This window comes from Branchiostoma floridae, chromosome 19 (assembly GCF_000003815.2).
Source record: "Branchiostoma floridae strain S238N-H82 chromosome 19, Bfl_VNyyK, whole genome shotgun sequence".
Classification (NCBI taxonomy): domain Eukaryota; kingdom Metazoa; phylum Chordata; class Leptocardii; order Amphioxiformes; family Branchiostomatidae; genus Branchiostoma; species Branchiostoma floridae.
Window position 1 is genome coordinate 10,148,486 of NC_049997.1, and position 21,098 is coordinate 10,169,583.

The window sequence follows — 21,098 nt, forward strand, 5'->3', positions numbered from 1 at the left end:
CTATAAGGAGATTAGCCTCTCTGCCTGGGCCACGCAGTCTTCGTCCTGATAATCCGATTTGAGAATAGAGGTTTCCCACAGTCTTGTACCACAATATAGGTCAACAGATGTGACTCCAATAGTTTAAGCACAAAAAGTCTTATCCAATTTATGGGAAAGACCATTCTTTGTAATGGTGGCTGGAAAAGGAGAGGGGAAGATGCTTCATGCATTTAATACTCCAAAAATACAAGGTAAAATAAAGTTACGCAGAGAAGTTATCTATGCTTTACATGTAACTTCATCTGCCAAAAGGTGAAACAAGTTTATAGGGTGTAAGAAAATTAAAGTTGTAATTCAAAGTAGTGTACCACAAAGTGAATATGTAAAATGTCAGAAAAACAACTTTTATGCCAACAAGCCTGACAATCACATGTCCTCTAAGCCAAGTCATACACAAAAATCCAACCACTTGTTGCCAGCTGATGCCTTCTTAACATGCGATACGACCATTTAGATAGTTCCGAGCGCTTAAAAGCCCATTCAAACTGCTCTGTAATTAGTAGAACTGCACAGGAAGCTTCTGTAGCTTCTAAAGGTAAAAACCTGCCCTTTTTCACAACTTTCTTGAAGATTCTGTTAGGTGAAAGATGGCCTAAGGTGCTACCAAATCATCAGGTGCATGTTTGTGGTTTGGGTAATTTGTTTGACAAAGTGGTTTGTGATGCCGGATGTACAGGTAGACATTTCACTTTCTCTGTGACCTACTTTTGCCCTTTCTGTCTTCAAATGAAGTTAGTGTCTTGTGATTTTCCCGCGAAACTTCTATATACATGTATTGACAATGGTAAAATCCTAATTCACATCAGTCTTATGGCTAAACAGCCCAACATGTATATGTGAATGGTAGTCTCTGCCACATTAGCCACTACAGCCTCAGGTCTGTTGTAAAGTTCTTTTCTGAGGATCCGATTTTCTTCTGTGTTCTGTATTAGTCTAGCATCTCCTAATTTTAGTAACATTTATGAACCTATCGCCTTGTTTTATAAAGATCCATGATGAGAACTCAGAGGTCATCCTGGGTATTTACTTTATATTTACCATGTACACACATTAATGACTGTCCCCTCTTGCTCCACAGAGATCCCGTGATGGGAACCTGAAGGCGACCCTGTACAGACATTAATGAATCTCCCCTCATGTTTTACAGAGATCCGTGATGGGAACTTAAAGGCGATCCTCGGGTTGTTCTTCAGCTTGTCCAGGTACAAGCAGCAGCTGCAGCAGCAGCAAAGGTCACAGGGAGCAACAAGGTCGCAGGCGCAGACAGCTGACCAACCACAGTCCAAGTAAGTCTTATTCATCCTCACATGAAATAAAATAGTTGGTAGAAGATGTCTGCTCTTAGGCATTTTTAATGGTTGATAAAATGTGAGTCAAGTTTCTTTTGGTTGAACAGACGAGTACATTCTGGCTTTCTGCATTGTCAGTAATGCCATCTAGTGGGAAAAGATGTAACTGCAGCAGCTTGATGTAGGAGACATCCAGGCAATAGAAATAGCTCCCGTGACATCAATGTATTTTCATTGGTGCTATTTTAGATAAACCAAAACCTTAGGAACAGAATGAGAATTTCAGCATTTATCTCACTTCATGGATTTTCTGAAATTTCATGGATTTTCCAGAAAATTCTTAGGAATGAGTGTTGTTATGTTGTTCTTCTACTTTCACTTTGCTCTTTCAATACCTTAAGATATCCTAAGCTAAAGCCATAAAAACCAATTAGTTTCTGTGTTTTAAATGTAAAAGAATGAAAGTAACCTTTTAAGAATGTAACATCATTAAATCTTTTACTGTAGCCCTTTGCCATTTCTCATAAAGGCCTTTGCATAGACAGACTCGACAATGCTGTAACTAGATGACAGGTCTGCTTTGTCAAGTAAATGCCACCTCAACAATACCGATGTACACTGTTTCCTTAACAAGCTTTCTTTGAAGAATATGTTTTGACAAAATGATGAGAATATATGAGGAAAAATGTCCTCAGGCTCAAGTCGTCTAGGCCGTCACCATTCTTATTTCTTCCTAATTGATTTTTCATGAAATTTTGAAGAGTCATAAGAATTCCATTTCATGGTTGAATGTTACATGGACAACCCGACTATTTTTTTCATCTTCAATCTATTCAACATGAATTTTAAAGTCTAAAAATTGTTATGATTAGCACAATAAAATCCTGACCATGTTTGCCTGAAAATTGTAACTGCGGTCTTTTTACTCCCTTGCTTTCCTAAAGACAAGAAGAAGTGTGGTAAGTGTTCTTTCTATGCTCCCTACCTGTTCACCCCTCTCGTTCCAGAGTGGTATGCTCCTACCAGGTGCATCTATCTTGCTGTTTCTTACCTATCGTGTTGCCATTGTCTGTGAACCGTTCTTCTTTAAGTAATCGATTTTCAGACTTGGCGGTCATTAAATCAACATGGGGAACGCTCCTGATGCCTACCTGAAGGAAGAGTCTGTGACGGAAGACTGGTGAACTAATTTTACTCACTTCTTTTTCACATTCTCAGGTGTTAATTCTATGTTGGAGACCCTATACTGTTGGCTGCCTTTACAGGTGTTAGCAAGCTGTACAAATATCTACATTTTGAGAAAGCGTTGCACTTAGACCAATGCCTCTGTCGCCATTATGGTTTAATGAACCTATAGACTCGTGAATTTTTGTTACTATCTCCAAAAAGGTCATGTTTTTGGTAGTGTTTGTATGTTTGTTTGTATGTGTGTGTGTATGTATGTACATGTATGTATATGTGTATGCATATGGCTGAACAGCATAATTCAGTAAGCTATGGAATTTGTATTTAGTTAGGTCGTGTCCTATCAAAGAAATGATTAGATATGGAACCCCTGTTGGCTTGCTTTGGTACTGCAGCCGAACTGCTGGTTCTAATAACGTTTTATAACAGACATGGCTTAGAAGAGCATGCTGTATTTTGTCCCAAAAAAATAGGAAATTCTTGTTGTGCCTAGCTTCATTGGAATTTCCTGTAAGCTTGACAATTTCAAAATGACTTCTCCTTTTTCAGAGGTTAAAGAATGATGTTTCCCTTAAAATGCTGTTCAAAAGAAGTGTCGGTAAAGATCTTGGCATGTTTTGCAGACATCCTCTTTTGATTTATTCAGACTGTTGCCCAACAACCCTAATTTCAGTGCTTAATTTTCCAAACAATTACCTCAATGGCATGCCAGTCCCACAAAAATAATCTGAAGACAGAGAAGTCACAAACTTGGTTGGTTTATCTCCATAGAAACTAATCACATAGCCTAGAAATGACAGAAAAGCCTGAGCTATTGGAGTTAAATTTACCAGCAAACAACTCCTTCAGCTAGATTGCATTGAAGACATACCTTGTGACAAGTCTACCTTATTTCCACACCAGACGTGTAATTATACCACAATGTAACCAAACTGAACATGTAGCTTAGAAATGACAGAATCACCAGTTAACACCATGTCTGTAAAGTCTTTCAGTGAGTTTTGTGTCAAACACAGCCTTTTGTGACAAGTCAACCTTATTTCCACACTAGACATGTAATTATATCGTTCAGTAACTAAACTGAAATACGAGAGCAAATTTGACGAAAGATTACAGGACACTTCCTTGTCAATCAAACTTTCTTGTTGAGTAAGGTGCTGGTTTGTTTCAAGTTTGCACAACGGTCAGACAAGACAGGAAACAATGGTGAACGAGGGATTAATTACGGTATGAGTAATCCTTTTGATCTATCAGTCTATGTTATAACCAGTAAATCGGTGATATGTTTAAAGGTGGTTTCGTGAACATGTGCTACGCTAAGACAGAAAACTCTTACTAGCTTTAGGCACTATTTTGGTCTCCTCAGATGTCGGTGATGAATTTAATAAACAGAAATAATTCTAGACTATTTTCTATAGTATGATTATAGACGAGACTGTCCTGTACTGTCCAGCTATTTGGAAGGGTAAATTAAAGGTTGGGCAATTGAGGCTAAATATATTTAAGGAATTCTGTTAACTGACTTGTCGTTATCTTAATTTCAGAAACGACTTAACTTTGCCTTGATTGCCAGGAAGTCAATTAATTTACCGTAAATATTTCCATTTGTATTGAAGTTTCCTTAATTTGTATGGATTTGAAAATCAGATTGTCTTTTCATCCGAAAAGCAAAAAAAAACTATCAGTTTGTTAAGTTTCAGAAGAAAGTGTTTATAAGTAGCATATTTTTTTCAAGTTATGGTGTATGATTTTCACTCTCTTCTTGCACATATTTGTAACCTTACGGTAGATGCAAATTAGTTGGTCAGTGCAAGTCGACCTCAAATAAACTGTGTACACTGGAAGTGCCTTCTGAATTCTTCGCTTCCTTTTATGAAGCAACTGTGAATAGGACAGTAGTTGGTTAAGGAGGCCGCAGGCTGGTCAGTGTAGACCTCTGCAACTGTGGTAGGTCTTAAGTAGACTTAGTCTAATGTTTCTCTGTCAAGATGTTATGCTTTTTTTTGACAAACTGCATGTGTGTAATGTGATAGTACAAGCTTGTGTCATTTGAGCAAACACTTGATAAGTTGGGGTGACTCAATGTTTGACTTGAGGAATGCTTCCTTCTCAGAAAAGGACAGGGGAAAAGAACCAGGGGTTTCATTATGACTTGGTCATTTCAGTAAGGATATGGAAACTTGCTGGACCTAGGAAACAAATTTGTCCTTGTAATTGTATGCTTCATATAATGTATGAGATTCTTGTGGAACCCTTTGCACAATTTGCGCTCATAGAATTATGTCAATCAGGTACATTTTGTAATTCCAATAGGGACAAAAGACTACTAACGGCCAATTTACATCTTTAAAAATACTGACCGAAAAAATTCTTGGAACATTTTTGGACCTGTGCCCATATGTTGTAGGTAGTATTACCAATCTTCGTGTTATGTAATGCAGGTCTTGGTTGCCTCCTTTTTTTGTTTCATAACCTAATGTGCGAAAAGGAGCAGGTAACATTGCTGCAGTTTCAAGAGTCTTTGTTCGTTCGTTCGTTCGTCCCATAGGCAGCCATAGGCTGATTAATCAGCCGTAGGGGCAGCACAACATGTTATGCTGACTCAACATTCTCAAGAGTCTTGCATATCATGTATTACTTAAGGTAGATGTATTTACAGGTTAAAGTATCTCATGATGTCCTAATTGTGTATCCCCAGGCTCCCTGCGCCCAAGGCCTCCAGCAGAAGTGCAAGTAACCTGAACCGCCGCAGTCTTTCCGCCGCGGACAAAAATCGCATCCAGCGGAACTCTCAGGGGTCGACGGTTTCCACGACCAGCAGTGAAGGTGAGAAACATTTACTGAATGTTATTTCTTTGCTTCTATCAGTTTTGTCTATTTGTCCATTATTAAAGTCCCGATTGCCTCTGAGGGAAAAACAAGAAAAGATTATCAAAATTTGGAAAATGTTGAAGTAGGAAGATTCAAAGGATTCAAAAAGTAAAGCTCCCTCTAGCAGCTCATATTCAAATTGCAGCTTGGATTAATCAAACTGTAGATTTTACTGTTGTGTGAATGCCATTATGGAAACTTTGCTGCTTTGGCAGAGTATCATATCCTTGCTTTTTGTTTCCTTTTCCTTCTTTTACTTCATCATTTTCATTGCTATTTTCTTTCCAGGTCCTCCTGTTGCCAACGGAGGATCGAGCATCCCACAGTTATCGTCCAAATCCAGTCGTGTGCCCTCCTCTGTCAAGTCAGACAAATCCGATTCTTCCAAGTCGGGTGCAAAAACAACCAGTAAAACTACCACGACAAAGTCTGTCTCCAAGTCTGCTTCCAAGTCTTCAGTGGCAAAATCCCCCGGTAGCGACAAGAGCGCAGATAGCACGCTTTCTAGAACTGGCAAGAATTCTATGCTCGATAAGTTCCGGTTCTTTGGAGGATCCAACTCGAAAAGTGCCTCGAAGAGCGGACCAACAGGAACTACCTCAAAATCCAGCAGCAGCTCCAGCGTGAGCACGACCAGTGGTGCTACAGCTTCCGAACCGACGCAAGCCAACCCCAAGTCAGGGATCAAGGACGCGGCAAAGAGAAGATTTGGGAAGGCCTTGAGCAAATCTAACACTAAGGACGCGACCAGCAACAGCAAAACCGCCAGCACTACTGCTGTGAAGAAGACTGCGAAATCTAGAACAGACGCAAAAGCAACTGCAGCCAAGGGTAAGGACGCAAAGTCTACAAAAGCTACGCCAGAGAAAGGCGCGGATTTAAAGGGTAAAGCTTCTGCAGTCAAACATACGACGGATGAAAATGGTACGATAGAAACAAACACAGGAGTGAAACTTAAGAAGTCGTCCTCGAGGATTGCCAGTTTTATTCCAAAGGGCACTTTAAGAAACACTGCGAGCATCCACCAGTTGGCGCCCAAGGCTGACTCAAGTTCGCATGACACATCGTCTTCTAGCAATATCCCAGTTGCAGGATCAAAAATGCCCGGAAAGGCCATATCGTTCGGGCTTGGTAGAAAAACAACCAACTCGGAGAAGGACAAAGGTGCTGTGTACGAAAACTGGTCTGCACAGGGTAGAACTCAGCTGGACTCAGCAAAGACAGGGGCCAAGCTTTTTGAGGCAGGTAGACAAGCATCCAACGATAACCTTCTCTCTGAGAGTAAACGCTCAGCCTCTGGTAGCATCAACTTCTCCCCTCCCCACGGGCATGTTAACACTGCAACAGTCGCCCCCTTTAGTCACATAGCAACGTCACTTCCGAACAGCGACAGTAACGTCAGTTCCAATTCCAACAACTCTCACAGCGACCAATCCAAGTCTACCTCGAGCAGCAAGGACAGTGTTGTTTACAGACCATCCGCGGACGAAGTCTCCGAGAGCGAAGCCGAAGTCAGTGCAAAAAGGGCTGCAAAAGACATCGCAAATCTGAGACAGAATCTGGAAGACACGATCTTGAGCTTACGGAGCTCCCAGATTAACAGGAGTACCCTTGAAACGACCTTCGGAAGTGACGACGTCTTCACGCAGTCCCACCCGAGGACTAGCATGGAGACTGTTTTCAGCGAATCCGGAGCACGGACGCTTAACAGGACTCCGGGTCACTACTCCAGCTTGCGTTCCGTAAGCTTAGCGTCTAACGTGATGCCTGTACAAGGGGTCAGAGTTCAGGCAGGGGAGGGTTTTGCCTCCCCTCTTATGCAACCCCGACTTCTGAACTACCCCTACCAGACCGGCTCCCTCAGGAGAACTATTTCCAGCCGCAGCACCATGGTGCAAGGAGACATCCCGGAGAGTAGTGAAGAGGCTAGCCTTGACCTTGACCTTTCCGGAGGTTACGTCAGTGACGGGGACGTTCTGAGTAAAAATCTGAGATCTGACGACATCGCAAGCGGGTAAGTCACTATATTTTGTTTAGTTATAACGCTAATTCACCTTCATCCATGGGTAACCTATATCCATTGTTTTTAAAAACAGGGTATGAAGGGATATTTTGTCAATGGGTCCTGAAAATATTGCAATTTCAAACCGACCTCCATTGACTTGATATCCGTACATACCCTGTTTTTAAAAACAACGGTAATAGGTTACCCAACGGACAAAGGTGAACTAACGTTACAGTGCACGTAGGTGTGCCAGAGTAGAATAGATGACAAGGTCCTACATGCAGTAGTCACAGTATTAGCAGCAAGTAGATAGATGACTGTGTCATAACAACTGCCTTATGCCAGCCTTCGCTCTACGATCTTTGGTCTTACTCTCCAAAGAATTTGTAGAACGAAGGGAGTAATTAAATGTAGGACGATGCGTTCTTGTTCTGTGCATTTCACTAGGCGGCAGAAAGACAATGTTAGAACCGAGCTGGTAAACTTGGTGCCCAAACCCTGGCCTGGCAAAAATCAGGCTGCAGAAAGTCAAAACGACAAGAGGTAAGGGGTGTGGCGTGGAGTAGAGAGAAATCATAACACTTCTAAACATCAGGAATGGTGGTATAACGTAATAGAGGAAATTGTGGAATTGGCTAACTTGGAGAGTTCATGAAATTTAGATGTGCTAGGAGGAAGGTAGAACTTTATACTCATCTAGCAAGTTGATCTCAATGGGTAGTGGTCACTTCTTTCTTAATACATTTCCTTGTACTGTGACACTTTTGTAGCTTCCGTGTCTTTGATCTATAACTTAGTATTAATCATTATTTGATATCTGGAGTCCCTAACTTCTTGCTATTTGATTTTTCTTGTTGACTTTCTGTTTGACTTATTGCTAATAAGTTATTCTGGAAAGAATAGAACTGTTTGCATTATTGATATATCAGGAACTAGACCATGAAATTGTTATGGTTTCTTATGAGAACCGTACACATGAAGTTAATTCTTTGCCACTTTTTCTAGTGCTCTGCCAAGAATTTGTAGTATTTCATACCGAAAGTCTACCAGATGGCATTCAGAAAATGCTAGAACCGCAGGCAATAAATAAGAAAAAGCAGCATTTTACCTGTCCATCAACACGACTTAAAGTGAAGACAGGCCTTCCTTAAAGGTGTCCACACAAGGCTCCTTAGATGACAGGCAGGCAAACTTCAAGGATAAGCTGAGACTACAGGAATGTTTAGGAAACTTGGCTGTGCTTCCTTCTATCCTAAACATTTATACGTGGGGCAAGAAGCGCTGTCCTCAGTGCAGTAGATCCATGGTGGAAATGTCCAAGGACAAGGACAGGAGGCATTGTGGAGAATGGTATTTAGATTTTATTTTATCATGAAGGAACTGAAATTGCGTGTATGATGGAAGGTAGGAAAGTCTTTTTGTTTGTTTGAATCTTAGGATATCTTTCACTCTGAAGACAGGTGTGTATATTTTATTTAGGTGCAAAATGAAATATGCAATCTCAAGAAGAAAGCATGGTAGGGATATTAAGAGGTTGTCATTTTGAAAAAAAAGAGCAGAGTAGGTTTAAATTGCAGTTGTATGGAGAGGGATTGCGGTATGGCTACAATATTCCTAATTTGGTCATATAGGTTTTAATGTCTCGATAAGCAAAATTGATATGGTTTGGTTTTGTATAGTTATATAGGATGGATTAGCAGAAAATGAGTGAAGATTCTAATGAAGCATCTGAGTGGTTCAAAGTCAATGACTCGTTATACCTATTCCCCAGAGATTGGCACAGATGACCTTTAGGATGATAGGATAGAACTGGGTCACCTGTCTAGTAGCGTAATTTGCATCTCGCAGTTCAGATGGTTATTGTTCATCATGCAATGAAGTCATATATTATTGCGATTTGTTGATGCCTTGCTCTAATTGTGTTCTAAAGCTCAATTTCTACAATTCCATACTATGAAAAAGGTCACTTGAAGAAACATGGGGCCTCCAGCTTTATGTCTCATCTGAGAGGATGTCCCTACCTGAAGCTAGGTACATCTGAGTTGGAAGGAGCAAATAGGTGTTAAATGTCTTTCGCAAGCCATTGCTAGGGATTTGAATCCAGAACATTTTGATTCCAAGTCAACAACTCTATAAAACCACAAGCAATTTAGATGGGCTATCCCAGAATCTACCTGCTGTTCCACCATTCTTGACCTAGTTAAAGAAGGTGAGAAGGTTAATCAACTTATAGACCAGAGGTCATCCCTGAGAGAATGGACTCATCAAGGTGACCTTTAGCTGTTGCCATGGAGACAGGCAGATCCAGCACAGCTGTGTGGTTGTTGTAGAGTTGTGTAGGTAAAACAGGAAATGTCGAACACAGAAGCTAGAAACTCTAGCTGTCAGGATCATTTAGGTCATATAAACTTTAATATAACAGGGACTGGCAGATAAAATACAAATGATATTTCTTTGTCAGACGCCTGTAAAGTTCATGTGGAATAGTAGAATCCAGCAAAAATGTAACAGCTCTTTTTTAAAGGTTCAAAGACTGTAATAGAGAAGAGATGATAAAAGATGGCAGCTGTTTTGAAGAGGGAAAAATGAAAAGAAAAATTCTGCATCTGAAAGATTATTGAAGAGACACTGTATACAAAATAGACATAGTAATAGAAGAGATTTTTTTTTAAATGTCCTCTTGCCTTGTTTTACTTTTTGCTTACAAAATTCATAGTTTATGGACCCAAACCTTGCACAATAAATTAGAAGTAAGATGTTCATGTTCTGTAGTCATGTTAGCTTTAGACTGCTTCCAACAGTCGTTAGTACCCTGCCATAGATAGTCACACACTCACTCACTATCCATGGTTAGATTATACTGCTGCTGGGTTCCCTGACGCAGGGGTAGGCAGCAGTCGGCCAGTCTTCACACTCCGCTTCCATTTGGCTCTGTCCAGTGGGTCGACCCCTGTCAGACCGCACTCCTTCAAGTCCCTGCTGACACAGTCCCTCCAGGTTTTCCTAGGTCTACCACGACCTCTGTTGCCAGATACTTTCAGTTTGGTGATCTTATTGATGCAGTCACTAGATCTTTCAACGTGCCCAAACCACCTAAGGCGGCGGGCCTGCAGCACTGAGATGATGTCCAGAATACCAAGTTTATCAAGTCATAGATAGTAATCGTTAAAAACGGACGAAAATTAACAACAGGATCCCAGGCTAAATCTGATGACACCTCCCTGTTTCCCTTCTGTCTGCCTCGCTGCATTCCTCTTTTGGTGAAATGTTACGGAACAATTAACACCAATGAGATCTTATTGACTGTTCTGCTGAAGCCTAATTGCTCTTGCCGCCTCTCAAATATTTGGGAATCAGGACGACAGAAAAGCTTCCTCTTCTTTCAACCTGACAGGAGAAGGAGAGACATGGACGAGGTAATTATAGACCAGGGAAGTCTACATTGTATATCTCCTGCTTTAATATTTACTTCTTTCCCACGCTTTGTTTGGGAGCTCTTGTTGTTGATTTTTGTTTAAAAATCACAGTGTTTTTTAGGCTTAGAAAACTCAATTTTCTGTCATTAAGTTGAGAATTTTTGGACGAATGGGTTGACATTTTTTCCATCCCAACAAGCAAATTTCCGTATCAGGACGGAGAGACAGGAGACAACACTAGATGTTGGAATATGAGTAGGATTGTGGTCTTTCTGGAATTATTCTGCTTGCTTCCTTCCCATGGTCATACTGTTATATTGATTTAAAGGCAGGTGTTACATTTCTGATAATTTACCGAGAATCAGGTTCGGAAATGTGACCTTAGCATTATAGATAACAGTACATCCTTCATTCTTTGTTGTGGACATTGTAGGGAACAATCTATAATGTCGATATCTTGTCTTGTTTGTGGGAATGACTCAGACATCGTTTCTTGCCATCTGTCACCATTTCATCAGTCCATACCATTATATTTTTCTTCAATGACCACATTTAGTTCACTTGCATACTCCTCAAACCAATCTTGGGTCTTTCCCTGCTTTCTTCCAAAGACACCTAATGCTGTACGGTGGAGTGTGTCTCTGAGGTAACTCCACCTCTGCTCAGCGTTTTCGCTCGCAGGTTTCTTGAGGAGAGCGGCTTCTAGAGCCTCTGTAAATTCCTCTACTTTCTCTGGAATCTGTGTTTTCCTGGCATCTATACGGATTTTACCAGGGGGTTTGGAGCGATGGATCTTTTTTGGTGTAAGTCTGATTGTACTGCAAACCAGGGAGTGGTCAGTGTCACAGTCAGCACTGTGATAGGAGCGGGTGAGTAAAACCAATCTTGGGTCTTTCCCTGCTTTCTTCCAAAGACACCTAATGCTTGACCATAAGTATAAAGAAAACACAAGTGATGTGCCAGGGAGTGGATCACCCCCCAGCAGTCACCATCAACAATTATGAGTTAGAAGTAGTTCCCAAGTTTACTTACCTAGGGTCCACTGTGACAGACAACCTCTCCCTGGAAGCTGAAATAAATTGTAAAATAGGACGAGCAGCAACTACGTTTGCCAGACTACAAAAGAGAGTCTGGGGAAATCAGAAACTCACAATTCACACAAAGGTTGCTGTTTATAGGGCGTGTGTTCTCAGTGTTCTGCTTTATGGCAGCGAAACATGGTCCCTATACACAAGTCAGGAAAGGAAACTCAACACATTTCACATGCGTTGCTTGCGTAGAATCCTTCATATCAAGTGGAGTGATTATGTCACCAATGTAGATGTACTCACACGTGCTAATATTCCTAGTATGTACACACTGCTGACGCAGCGAAGACTTCGCTGGATTGGGCATGTGTGCCGCATGCCAGATGGGAGGATTCCAAAGGATTTATTGTACAGTGAACTGGCTACTGGGACAAGAACACGTGGCCGTCCCCACCTACGTTTTAAGGATGTTATCAAACGGGACTTAAAGGCCCTTGACATGAGCATCAACACATGGGAGTCACTTGCAGCAAACAGAACTCTTTGGAGACAGGAAGTCAAGGAGGGACTGAAACGGGGGAAGCAAAGCAGAGACTTGCATCAGAACAGAGACGCTCAAAACGTAAAAACAAACAATAAGTGCATTGTGTAGAATTAGTACTACTCATGGTCCTGCGAGACCGACGAGTGCCTTTACTACCATTATATAGAGTGACCTTTTCTATACCGACAGGTATTGTTCACAGATTTTGTGTTCACTGTGACGAGATGATAGTATGGAATGGTTTACAATTAGAGCTAATTCAGAGCTTTTGATAGAGGATTTCTGGATCTTGAAGGGCGTTTAGAAAAAGTAAGATATTTTTACTTATTAACAAAGAGTATACATACTGAGTCTGACAAATAAGATGATGCTATAGAATGCTTTACAATTAGAGCTAAGTTAAAAGTAAATGTATTTCTGGAAAGTAAAGGGTGGGTAGAAAGGGCAAGATATTATTCCTTTTACTTCTTTATTCAGTGTACAGTGTAGAGCAGCTAAGTTTTTTGTTCTAAAGATGAAAATTGCCTTGCTTGACAGCCCAACATGTAGTGATGGCGCTGGGTAGTAAGCATGCCAAAATGCACGTAGCATGTTACAGTTTTGTTTTCTTTTGTGGACAAAACATGTACTACAGATTGGGCTGTTTAAACACCTGATTGATTTTCAGTCTCGAGTTGTTTGGCTCTCACCTGCAGTAGCATCTGGGCTCAAGGTCTAGTGCCTTTACTATACACAGGACTGGTGTATGTGGACAGTAGAGGAAACAAACTTTGAGTTTTACTATGGATGTTGCAGAGGCCTGTGCTGACATCAGACCTGTGAATCAAATAATGCTGAAAGCTCTTTTCTCTGTACCAACTTTGGGTTCTTCCACTGTCTATACAACCAGTATAGGAAGCAAACCCTGAACTGTTACATGTGGTACCACCTGTGTTCAAGGTCACTTTACTGCCTGCACTACACACACCAGCAAAGTACATGTATGTGGAGGAAACAAACTTTGCCCACAGATGTTATAGAGGGTAAAAAGCCCTGCGCTGAAGGACATCAGTCAGAAAACAATCTCCATCCCATTTGGCGAAGAATGATATGCTAGAATCGTAACTTTAGTTCTCTTTCTCTCAGTACAATCTTTGGGTTTCATTCCTCCACGATCTGTATAACCAGTGTATAGGAATCAAGCTCTGAACTCAGAGTTATGTCTGAGAGCACATAGCCCTTCGGTGAAGGACATCAGTCAGAGAACACTCTGCTTGGATGGTACTTCAGCCATGTTTGTTTTAGAGGTCAGGAAGGGTCACCTTGCCAGGTAAACACCAAGTGGAGGCCACTTTTTTATCAGCCTAGTCATCTGTAGTCAGCTGTCCGACGCAGGAGCCTTACGTCACCCTCAGGACGGTAACGATCGCACTGCCTTGTACAGGTGACAGTCTGCGTACAGGTGTGCGTACGTGCAAAACGTGAAGCCAGGATGAGTTACAGGTACTTCCAAGGAGGGGGATACTTGTCAGGAGATGAGTTCGGGTAAGCGATGACTTGTTCGTTAAGTTGCTGTGTGGTCAAGCTGTTGTTTAAAGAGGACTTTCAGCGCTGCAGTGTCCAGTATTGACCATTCGCAATGGCTGACCAATGAATAGGTGTCCTACTTTTGTGCATTCTACTTGGATACGGCCTTCTTTCGGATTTCTCTCTAGACTTCTTCATGATTTTATCCAGAAGTAGAAAACTGATTAGCCGGATTAGCACCTAGAGTTTAATAGAGTAGAATCCAAAACTTTAGGAGCTTCGAGGATACTTCAAACTATGATATCTTAATTAAGTTAAGATACCTTAAACACAGAAGCTCATTAATCAGATAAGATTGTCAGAGTTTGGGTGTGGACGGAAACTTGTAGGATACCTTTAGACTCTGAAATGGATCCCACAGTGTTACAATGATGGCTTTCCCAATTTGTAAGTATTGATTCATACACAAGCTGTTGTTACATGTAGTTACTGTCAGTTGAGTTTGTATCGTTAAAGAGATGGAGAGAAACACTGTTCAAAAGGGGGAAAGTTTTGCCAAGTCTAGACTTTTCTAATAGATGCTTTCATACAGTTCTTTTTAAACTTTTTTAAATGTTCCACATTTTGTTTTCAAAGTTTTATGAGTCAAAGGTCTAAAGAACCATGTGAGCAAAGTTTGCAGGATTGTTCCTCCGTACATTAGTCTTAGCAAAGAAGGATCTAAGTGGTGCAGTTGCATATCCATCACTTCAGTTGTCTTCCATGACAGTTTATTGACTCACTGTCGTGAGTGAAAAAACACTTCAATTAGATATGCTTTGTGGTCTATGGAAGTTTGCCTTTGCCATTAGTTCATATTGGTGCGACTTATTCCTATCCAAAACATGGGCGGGTGGTGTTAGTGACATTTCGTAAGTCAGGAGGCTTTGCTGTTTTAGGTGCAGATGTTTTGCTAAGTAGGTAAACATTAACAGACAGATAATCGTGCTTGTTTGGTCGTTCTTGATGAATTCCCGTTGGTTTCAGTGGGTTTACTGACAGCTTACCTCACACGCAAGCTTATAAGTAGGTCAGGAAAAATGAATGTTGTTGTCAGCTCAACAGCACTGAGTATAGACCCCAGAAAATTAGTTTTCCCTCTGTGTTGGCAGACGATTCTCAGACAGCAGACGTTTGTCAACGTTTTACCAGATGTGTTGTCCCGTACGTAACATGGCGATGCCAAGAAACTTGGAGAAAGATCCTCTACAAACAGAGAACACAGAAAAGGCCTTCATGCAATCTGTACCAGAGCTGTCTCCTAGACCCTTTCCTCCATCCCTGCATGTCAATTTAAGGGACAGACAAAAATTTCATCTCTGACATCTGTTTGAAAAACTGAACTTTGTGATGTGAAACTGAAGAAAATGTATTTCTGTAGGCTTAAAATGGCAGATATATTGGTAAAACTTCCCAACATTGTGTGGGATAGATTTATTATAACAATCGGATACAACCCTTTTTATTACTGCCAGATCGTCAGAGCCACTGTCATCGTAAACGGCTGCTAATTCCTTTCCATCTCATGGATACTGCAAGAAGTTGTTGAGGAATTTAAAAATCGTTGACAGTTTTATCATCGTAAGCAGCTCAATCTTTTTTTTAGATTCCCTTTAAGCTGTCAAAAAAGACCTAACACAGAGTGAACTGTTAGCTAGTTAGTAGATTTAATGAAGGAACTTTGGTTCAAGGCTGACCAGAAGTCCAAAAGTCAACAGAATGCCATTGTTACCTCTCTGTTATCAAGGTTTAATGTATTTACAAGTTTGTCACAAGTGGTTATAGTGACCTTATTCGACCTTCAACTCCAGATACCTTCTATAGGGGGAACTGAGTATTGACCTTATGTCCCATTTGAGAAATAAATTCGAATACTCGGAATAGAGACAGTTTTATGGAAGATTTGAGACTCATTGCAGTGTAATATGTGGGTAGCATGGTGATTTTATTTTACCAAAATATTTCATTTCTATTCTAGAATATGGAGTCAATCAAGTCAAGCTGACATTATTGTAGGGGTTTCTTTCCGTTACACTTTTTATTGATTTGTTTGAAGAAAATCTAAATACATATCAAGTCAGTCCTTTTATGTTTTATAGAGGACATACGTCATCCTTACAGAGTTGCTACCCTACCCCAGTTGGCAAACTAGCGCAGTGTCTAACTTGGGTGTCTGTAGTAAAACTTTATTACAGTGGCATGTTGGCCAATGAGCCGAGGAGCTGGCCTGTGTAGGCCTAGCCTGGGTACCAGACCGTCGTGCTATAGTTGGAGATCGGGTGCTCTACACAGCCTTGTAACCTTCCTGGGCATAAGGGCTATAGTTTAGCACGAGGGTCTGGTATCCAGGCTAGTGTAGGCCTAGCCTGGGTACCAGACCGCCGTGCTATAGTCGCCAATCTCTCCGGAAATTGGTTACCAACTGTACACAGCCTTGCGACCTTCCCGGGCGAAAGGGCTATAGTTTAGCGCGAAAGGCTATAGTTTAGCGCAAGGGTATCCAGGCTAGTGTAGGCCCTCAGGAAACAGTCAGGCATGCAGGCAAAAGGGCTATAGTTAAGCTCCAAAGGGCTATACTATAGTTTAGAGCGAGGGTCTGGTATCCAGGCTAGTGTAGGCCCAGGAAACAGTCAGGCATCCAGGCTGGCCGCCGTGCAGCGCACACATTCCGTAAATACAAACCTGGCCACTTGTGTTCTTTCCTGCTGGGATCCCTACATCTGGGACATGTGGACGTGTATTTATAGTTTCTATGGGAATATTAGCTCCAGGATTCATCCTTCTATCGCTGGTGATGTCTTAATCCCGTGTTAATCCTCCCCGACTGAATCTCCAAGGGAGAACCTGAGCTATTCTGTTGTCGATTTGACGTCATGATTTTTTGGCAGGACGAAGAAAGTTTGGCTGGGAACGTAAGCTGCAAAAATGTTGTTTGATTTGGTGGCTTAGACAGGAGTGTTTCAAGGGTTTGAAGAACAAAATCTGTAAATTCTTTGAAGCTCGCGCATTTTCTGGATTTCGTTCTCCTGTGGAAGTATGAGGGCTTCCTAATAACTTAGATCACTGCTGAATCCAGTGCTCACTAGGTAAGTACGAGTTGAAATAGAGGAAAAATGCAACTTTAACATGTGAGCTTGATATTGTCATATTCACTTTTTTTCTCCCAGTGCAGTGAAATCGTATCAAAAGAGGACGGAAATGTTAATTTTTATTCACCAGCATTTATCTAGTTTGTTGGTTTAAATAAATGATAAATGATGAAAAATCATTGATAGATTTTGATATCTTTTTTGTTGTACAACTTGTAGTAATTTGAGTTTCTCTCAGTGATGAAGTTTGGGGAATGATGAAGGAATTACGGGTTTGGGCAATGACTCCTGAGTCCTATCATCTTCCTTTGAAACTAAGGCTACACGTCTGTTTCCATTAGCCTGAGTACCATCCTCCGTAGTGACCGCTGGCTCTGTTAGCAAGCGAAAGTAGTTTTCCAAGAATATCCTTTAAAGTTTAAACACTGCCTGGAACCCAGGAGCCAATGAATGGCTGTTGTACTGCCAATACCAGCTGGTCTGGTTGTGTTTGTTGTACCTGGTAGGATGGTGCTTGGAAAAGTCAACATTTACTTGTTTTGGTGTCAGGACTTCACACCCAGGACACAGCCCTACTGTCCTTGTTGCAGCTCAGCTCAGCTCAGCACATCTCCTCCTTATCAAGGATAGTCTGTTGGCACCAAACTTGTCACAGTTTCTGCAGCAGGAAGAAAATTAAGGTCTGAGCTTGCAAGAGAAATGGCAGGTTTGTTCAGAGCTTGTCTTTGACTGTAACATGGACCGTTTTATTTTAATCCCCTATCTGGTAGGGCTGCCATTTTTTTCAGTGCTTTTGTGTTCATTAGCAAGTTGTAGATATTATTGAGTGAGTCCATTGAGTTTATCACCATATAGGCACATTAGTGCAGAGAAAAGAACACTTGGAGCTGAAAAAGCCCTGGTTCAGCATCTGATATACTTCATGCTTTGACCTTGTGGAGTATTCGACACAGCCCTACTGTCCTTGTTGCAGCTCAGCTCAGCACATCTTCTTCTCCAATAAGGTTGGCACCAAACTTGTACTGGTTACAAGATTAAGCAGCGGGGAAAAGGTTAGAATTTTGGCTTGCAAGAGAAATGGCAGATTTGTTTAGTGTTGATTTGATTTGATTGATTTTATTTATTTTGCACAATCATTAAAAAGGTTAACATAAAACAAATTAAAGGATGAAAGTACATGCAGGGGGGAAGAAAAAAGCCTCGTGGCTTGTACAAAGTCTTCCTCCAAAGTAACAAGATTGAATAGACGTGAAAAAATTATACATTAGACAATAATGTAACCAAAAGAATTATATCAATTAACAAAATGGAAATAAATCATAATAGTTCAATAAATGATAACTAATGCAATATCATAACGGCGAAATGAATGAAATGATGTAATAAGAATATAACATTGAAAGAAAAGTAACAACTGACAATGAATGGGAGATTAATTAAATGTTTGATTATCTAATAATGACTTTTTTAACAGGTTTTTGAAGATGGATGGTGAATGACTAAGATGTAAGGTTTCATTTAAACTATTCCAGATTTGCGGACACCTGAACAGCATGGAAAACTTTCTTTGTTGTGTTTTTACTTGTATCTGTTTTAAATGGTTAGACTGTCTGGTATGGTACTGATGGTGGTCTGAATTGTGATGGAAAAGGTTCTGGAATTGCTTTGGTATACAAGAACTATTAATAGTTTTGTGAACAAAAAGGCAACTTTGCAGTTTGTTTATATCATATATAGTTAATACTTTTAAATTACGAAACAAAGATGCAGAAGGGAATGTATACGACACATTTGAGACTATTCGGACGAAGCGTTTCTGCAGAAGAAGTAGAGGTTTAAGTGATGTGGAGTATGTACTCGCCCATACGATGTTACAATATGCAAGATAGGGATATAGTAAATTATAGTATAATATCATATATGTTTTAGAAGATAGTAGCGTTGCGATTTTTCTGACAATACCTATGTTTTTATAGATTTTTTTGCAAATAAGGTCAATATGTTTTTTCCAGGTAAGTTTGTCATCAATGGTGACACCTAAGAAACACGTGTGCGTAACTTGATTAATTGGTGTGTTATTAATAGCTATTTTAACATTTTCCTTATTGTATTTTTTCTTCCCTGCAAAAATAATGAAATTTGTTTTCTTGACATTTAAGGATAATTTGTTAATTTGGAACCATTTGTTTACTTTGTCTAATTCTCTATTCATTTTACTGATTAATATACCAAGGTCAGAATGTGATGAAAACAAGTTAGTATCATCTGCAAATAGTAGTGCATATAGTTCATCAGATACATTAGCTGTTAGTGTTTGTTAGAGACTTAACATGGACTGTTATATTCTAACCCTGTTCTTGTTAGGGCTACCATTTGGCAACTATTTTGTGTTCATTAGCCAGTTGTAGATATTATTGAGTGAGTTCATTGAGTTCATCACCATATAGGCACATTAGTGCAGAGAAAACATTTGAAAGCCCTGGTTCAGCATCTGATATACTTCATGCTTTGACCTTGTGGAGTATTTGGAGAATAATTAAAGTAAATTTAGTACAGGGAATTTCGAAGAAACCAAAATTGATTTATTTGATTTTGCTCTGTGACTGTCACAGTTCAACGGCATGTAAAGAAGGGCAAGTTTTCTGGTCTAGGGTATATAACTGTGTAGTGTGTGCTGACGCCTCTGAAATGAGTTGTTAGAAGTACAGAGAAGGGAGAATCGCTTTGATGTGTTTCAGCCTGAGCAGTGAGAGGGGCTGGATGGTGCTCAGGGCAGTTTGAAGGGGAGAAATCGGGTTTACTGAGTACGATAAGTCAAGGAGAAGGGCTCGTGAACAATCAGGAAACCCTACGCAGTGAGTGAGTCATGCAGTTTTGCTGCTGGATAATAGACCTGAGTAAGACCAAGGGTAGTCTTTGAAAGTTAGCCAAACCCGGAGATGGTTCACGCCCATGTTATACTAACTTGCAGTTCCTCTACTGCTGTTGAAGGTTTGCAACCAATTTTACCTTAACCAGGAAGATTATGTTTGCAGTGTCATTTGTTTATAAATGTGTATGTTAGTCTATGTATGTGTGGTTGTGGACAGCATAACTTGAGAAGCTCTGCTGGATGTGTCTTTGTGATTTTCAGTATGTGGGAAGCCAGGGTTAAAAAAAGGAAGGTCAAGTTCTATAATGGGCCTGTATACTGGTTTTCAACTTTCATATGTTGCTCAGCCCCAATTTTTTCAAGTATCAGTCATTGCAGTTTTGTAGACATAAAGCTAACCATTATAGCATCAAGGCTAACTGTTGGCGCAGCACTGTTGTAACATTTAAACAGTTGTACCAGGTCTTTGAAGGTCAGGGAAATATTTGGCTCTCCCAAAAATGGATCCAACCTCTGCACCAGAGGACAATAAAGAAATTTTGAATCGATGACAGGGTCAGAGTCCAGCGCCCCCGGATTCCACGGGGGTCAGTACCTCGCAGGGGGTCTGCTATCAGAGTAAGCGAGTCCTCTTTGTGGGTGTAACATTATATACGTGATGCGAGTAGGATGAAGACCTCAGAACGGCGTCACGATGGAGCCAAATATTTTACGGTGCCATTTTACGACAGCAACCCCTCTGACGGGTTGAAATGTCACACCTTTGCCGTAATGATGAAATGCACTTGGACCCGCCGTGCCCAGATATGCTATCAATGTATACACTGCCCTGACTTCAGTCCTGCAATATTTGACGTCTAGACTTCAAGTGCGCAAGTGTGCATCATGTGACGGACTTTGGCCGTCGTTCATCGGGCATAACATTTTATAGTGTGTCAGCTGTCTGCTTTCTCACTCCAAAGAGGGTACCATAGTCATGCGTAGTTTGAGATATTGAAGAAGATCATCTAATTTATTGAAAGTGTAGGCATTGGTATAAGTACATTGTACAAGATGGTAGCTTCACACTGAGGGGAACAGCGTAACGAACTTGGCATTGAAATATGGAGGACAGTGTGGATTGGTCAGAGTGGCCTCATCATCCGGCGTCTTGTCCAGAGAAAAGGAGGCCGTTCAGGTATTGGAGGGAATAGCCCAGTCAAAGCTACATGT

At 40.8% G+C, this 21,098-nt stretch overlaps 1 protein-coding gene across 23 annotated transcripts in view; it reads left to right on the forward strand.

The window, feature by feature from the left end:
* LOC118406541 (neuron navigator 2-like) overlaps positions 1 to 21,098 on the forward strand; it is a 239,444-nt gene that overhangs the window by 143,786 nt on the left and 74,560 nt on the right. For 21 of the 23 annotated variants that reach the window (XM_035806622.1, XM_035806623.1, XM_035806625.1 and 18 more), the window contains 4 exons: positions 1,190 to 1,328; positions 2,276 to 2,290; positions 5,215 to 5,342; positions 5,676 to 7,401. In XM_035806622.1, the coding sequence (XP_035662515.1) occupies positions 1,190 to 1,328; positions 2,276 to 2,290; positions 5,215 to 5,342; positions 5,676 to 7,401 (2,008 nt within the window). The remainder of the gene's footprint in view (positions 1 to 1,189; positions 1,329 to 2,275; positions 2,291 to 5,214; positions 5,343 to 5,675; positions 7,402 to 21,098) is intronic. The other 2 variants (XM_035806606.1, XM_035806617.1) reach the window with 1 other exon arrangement.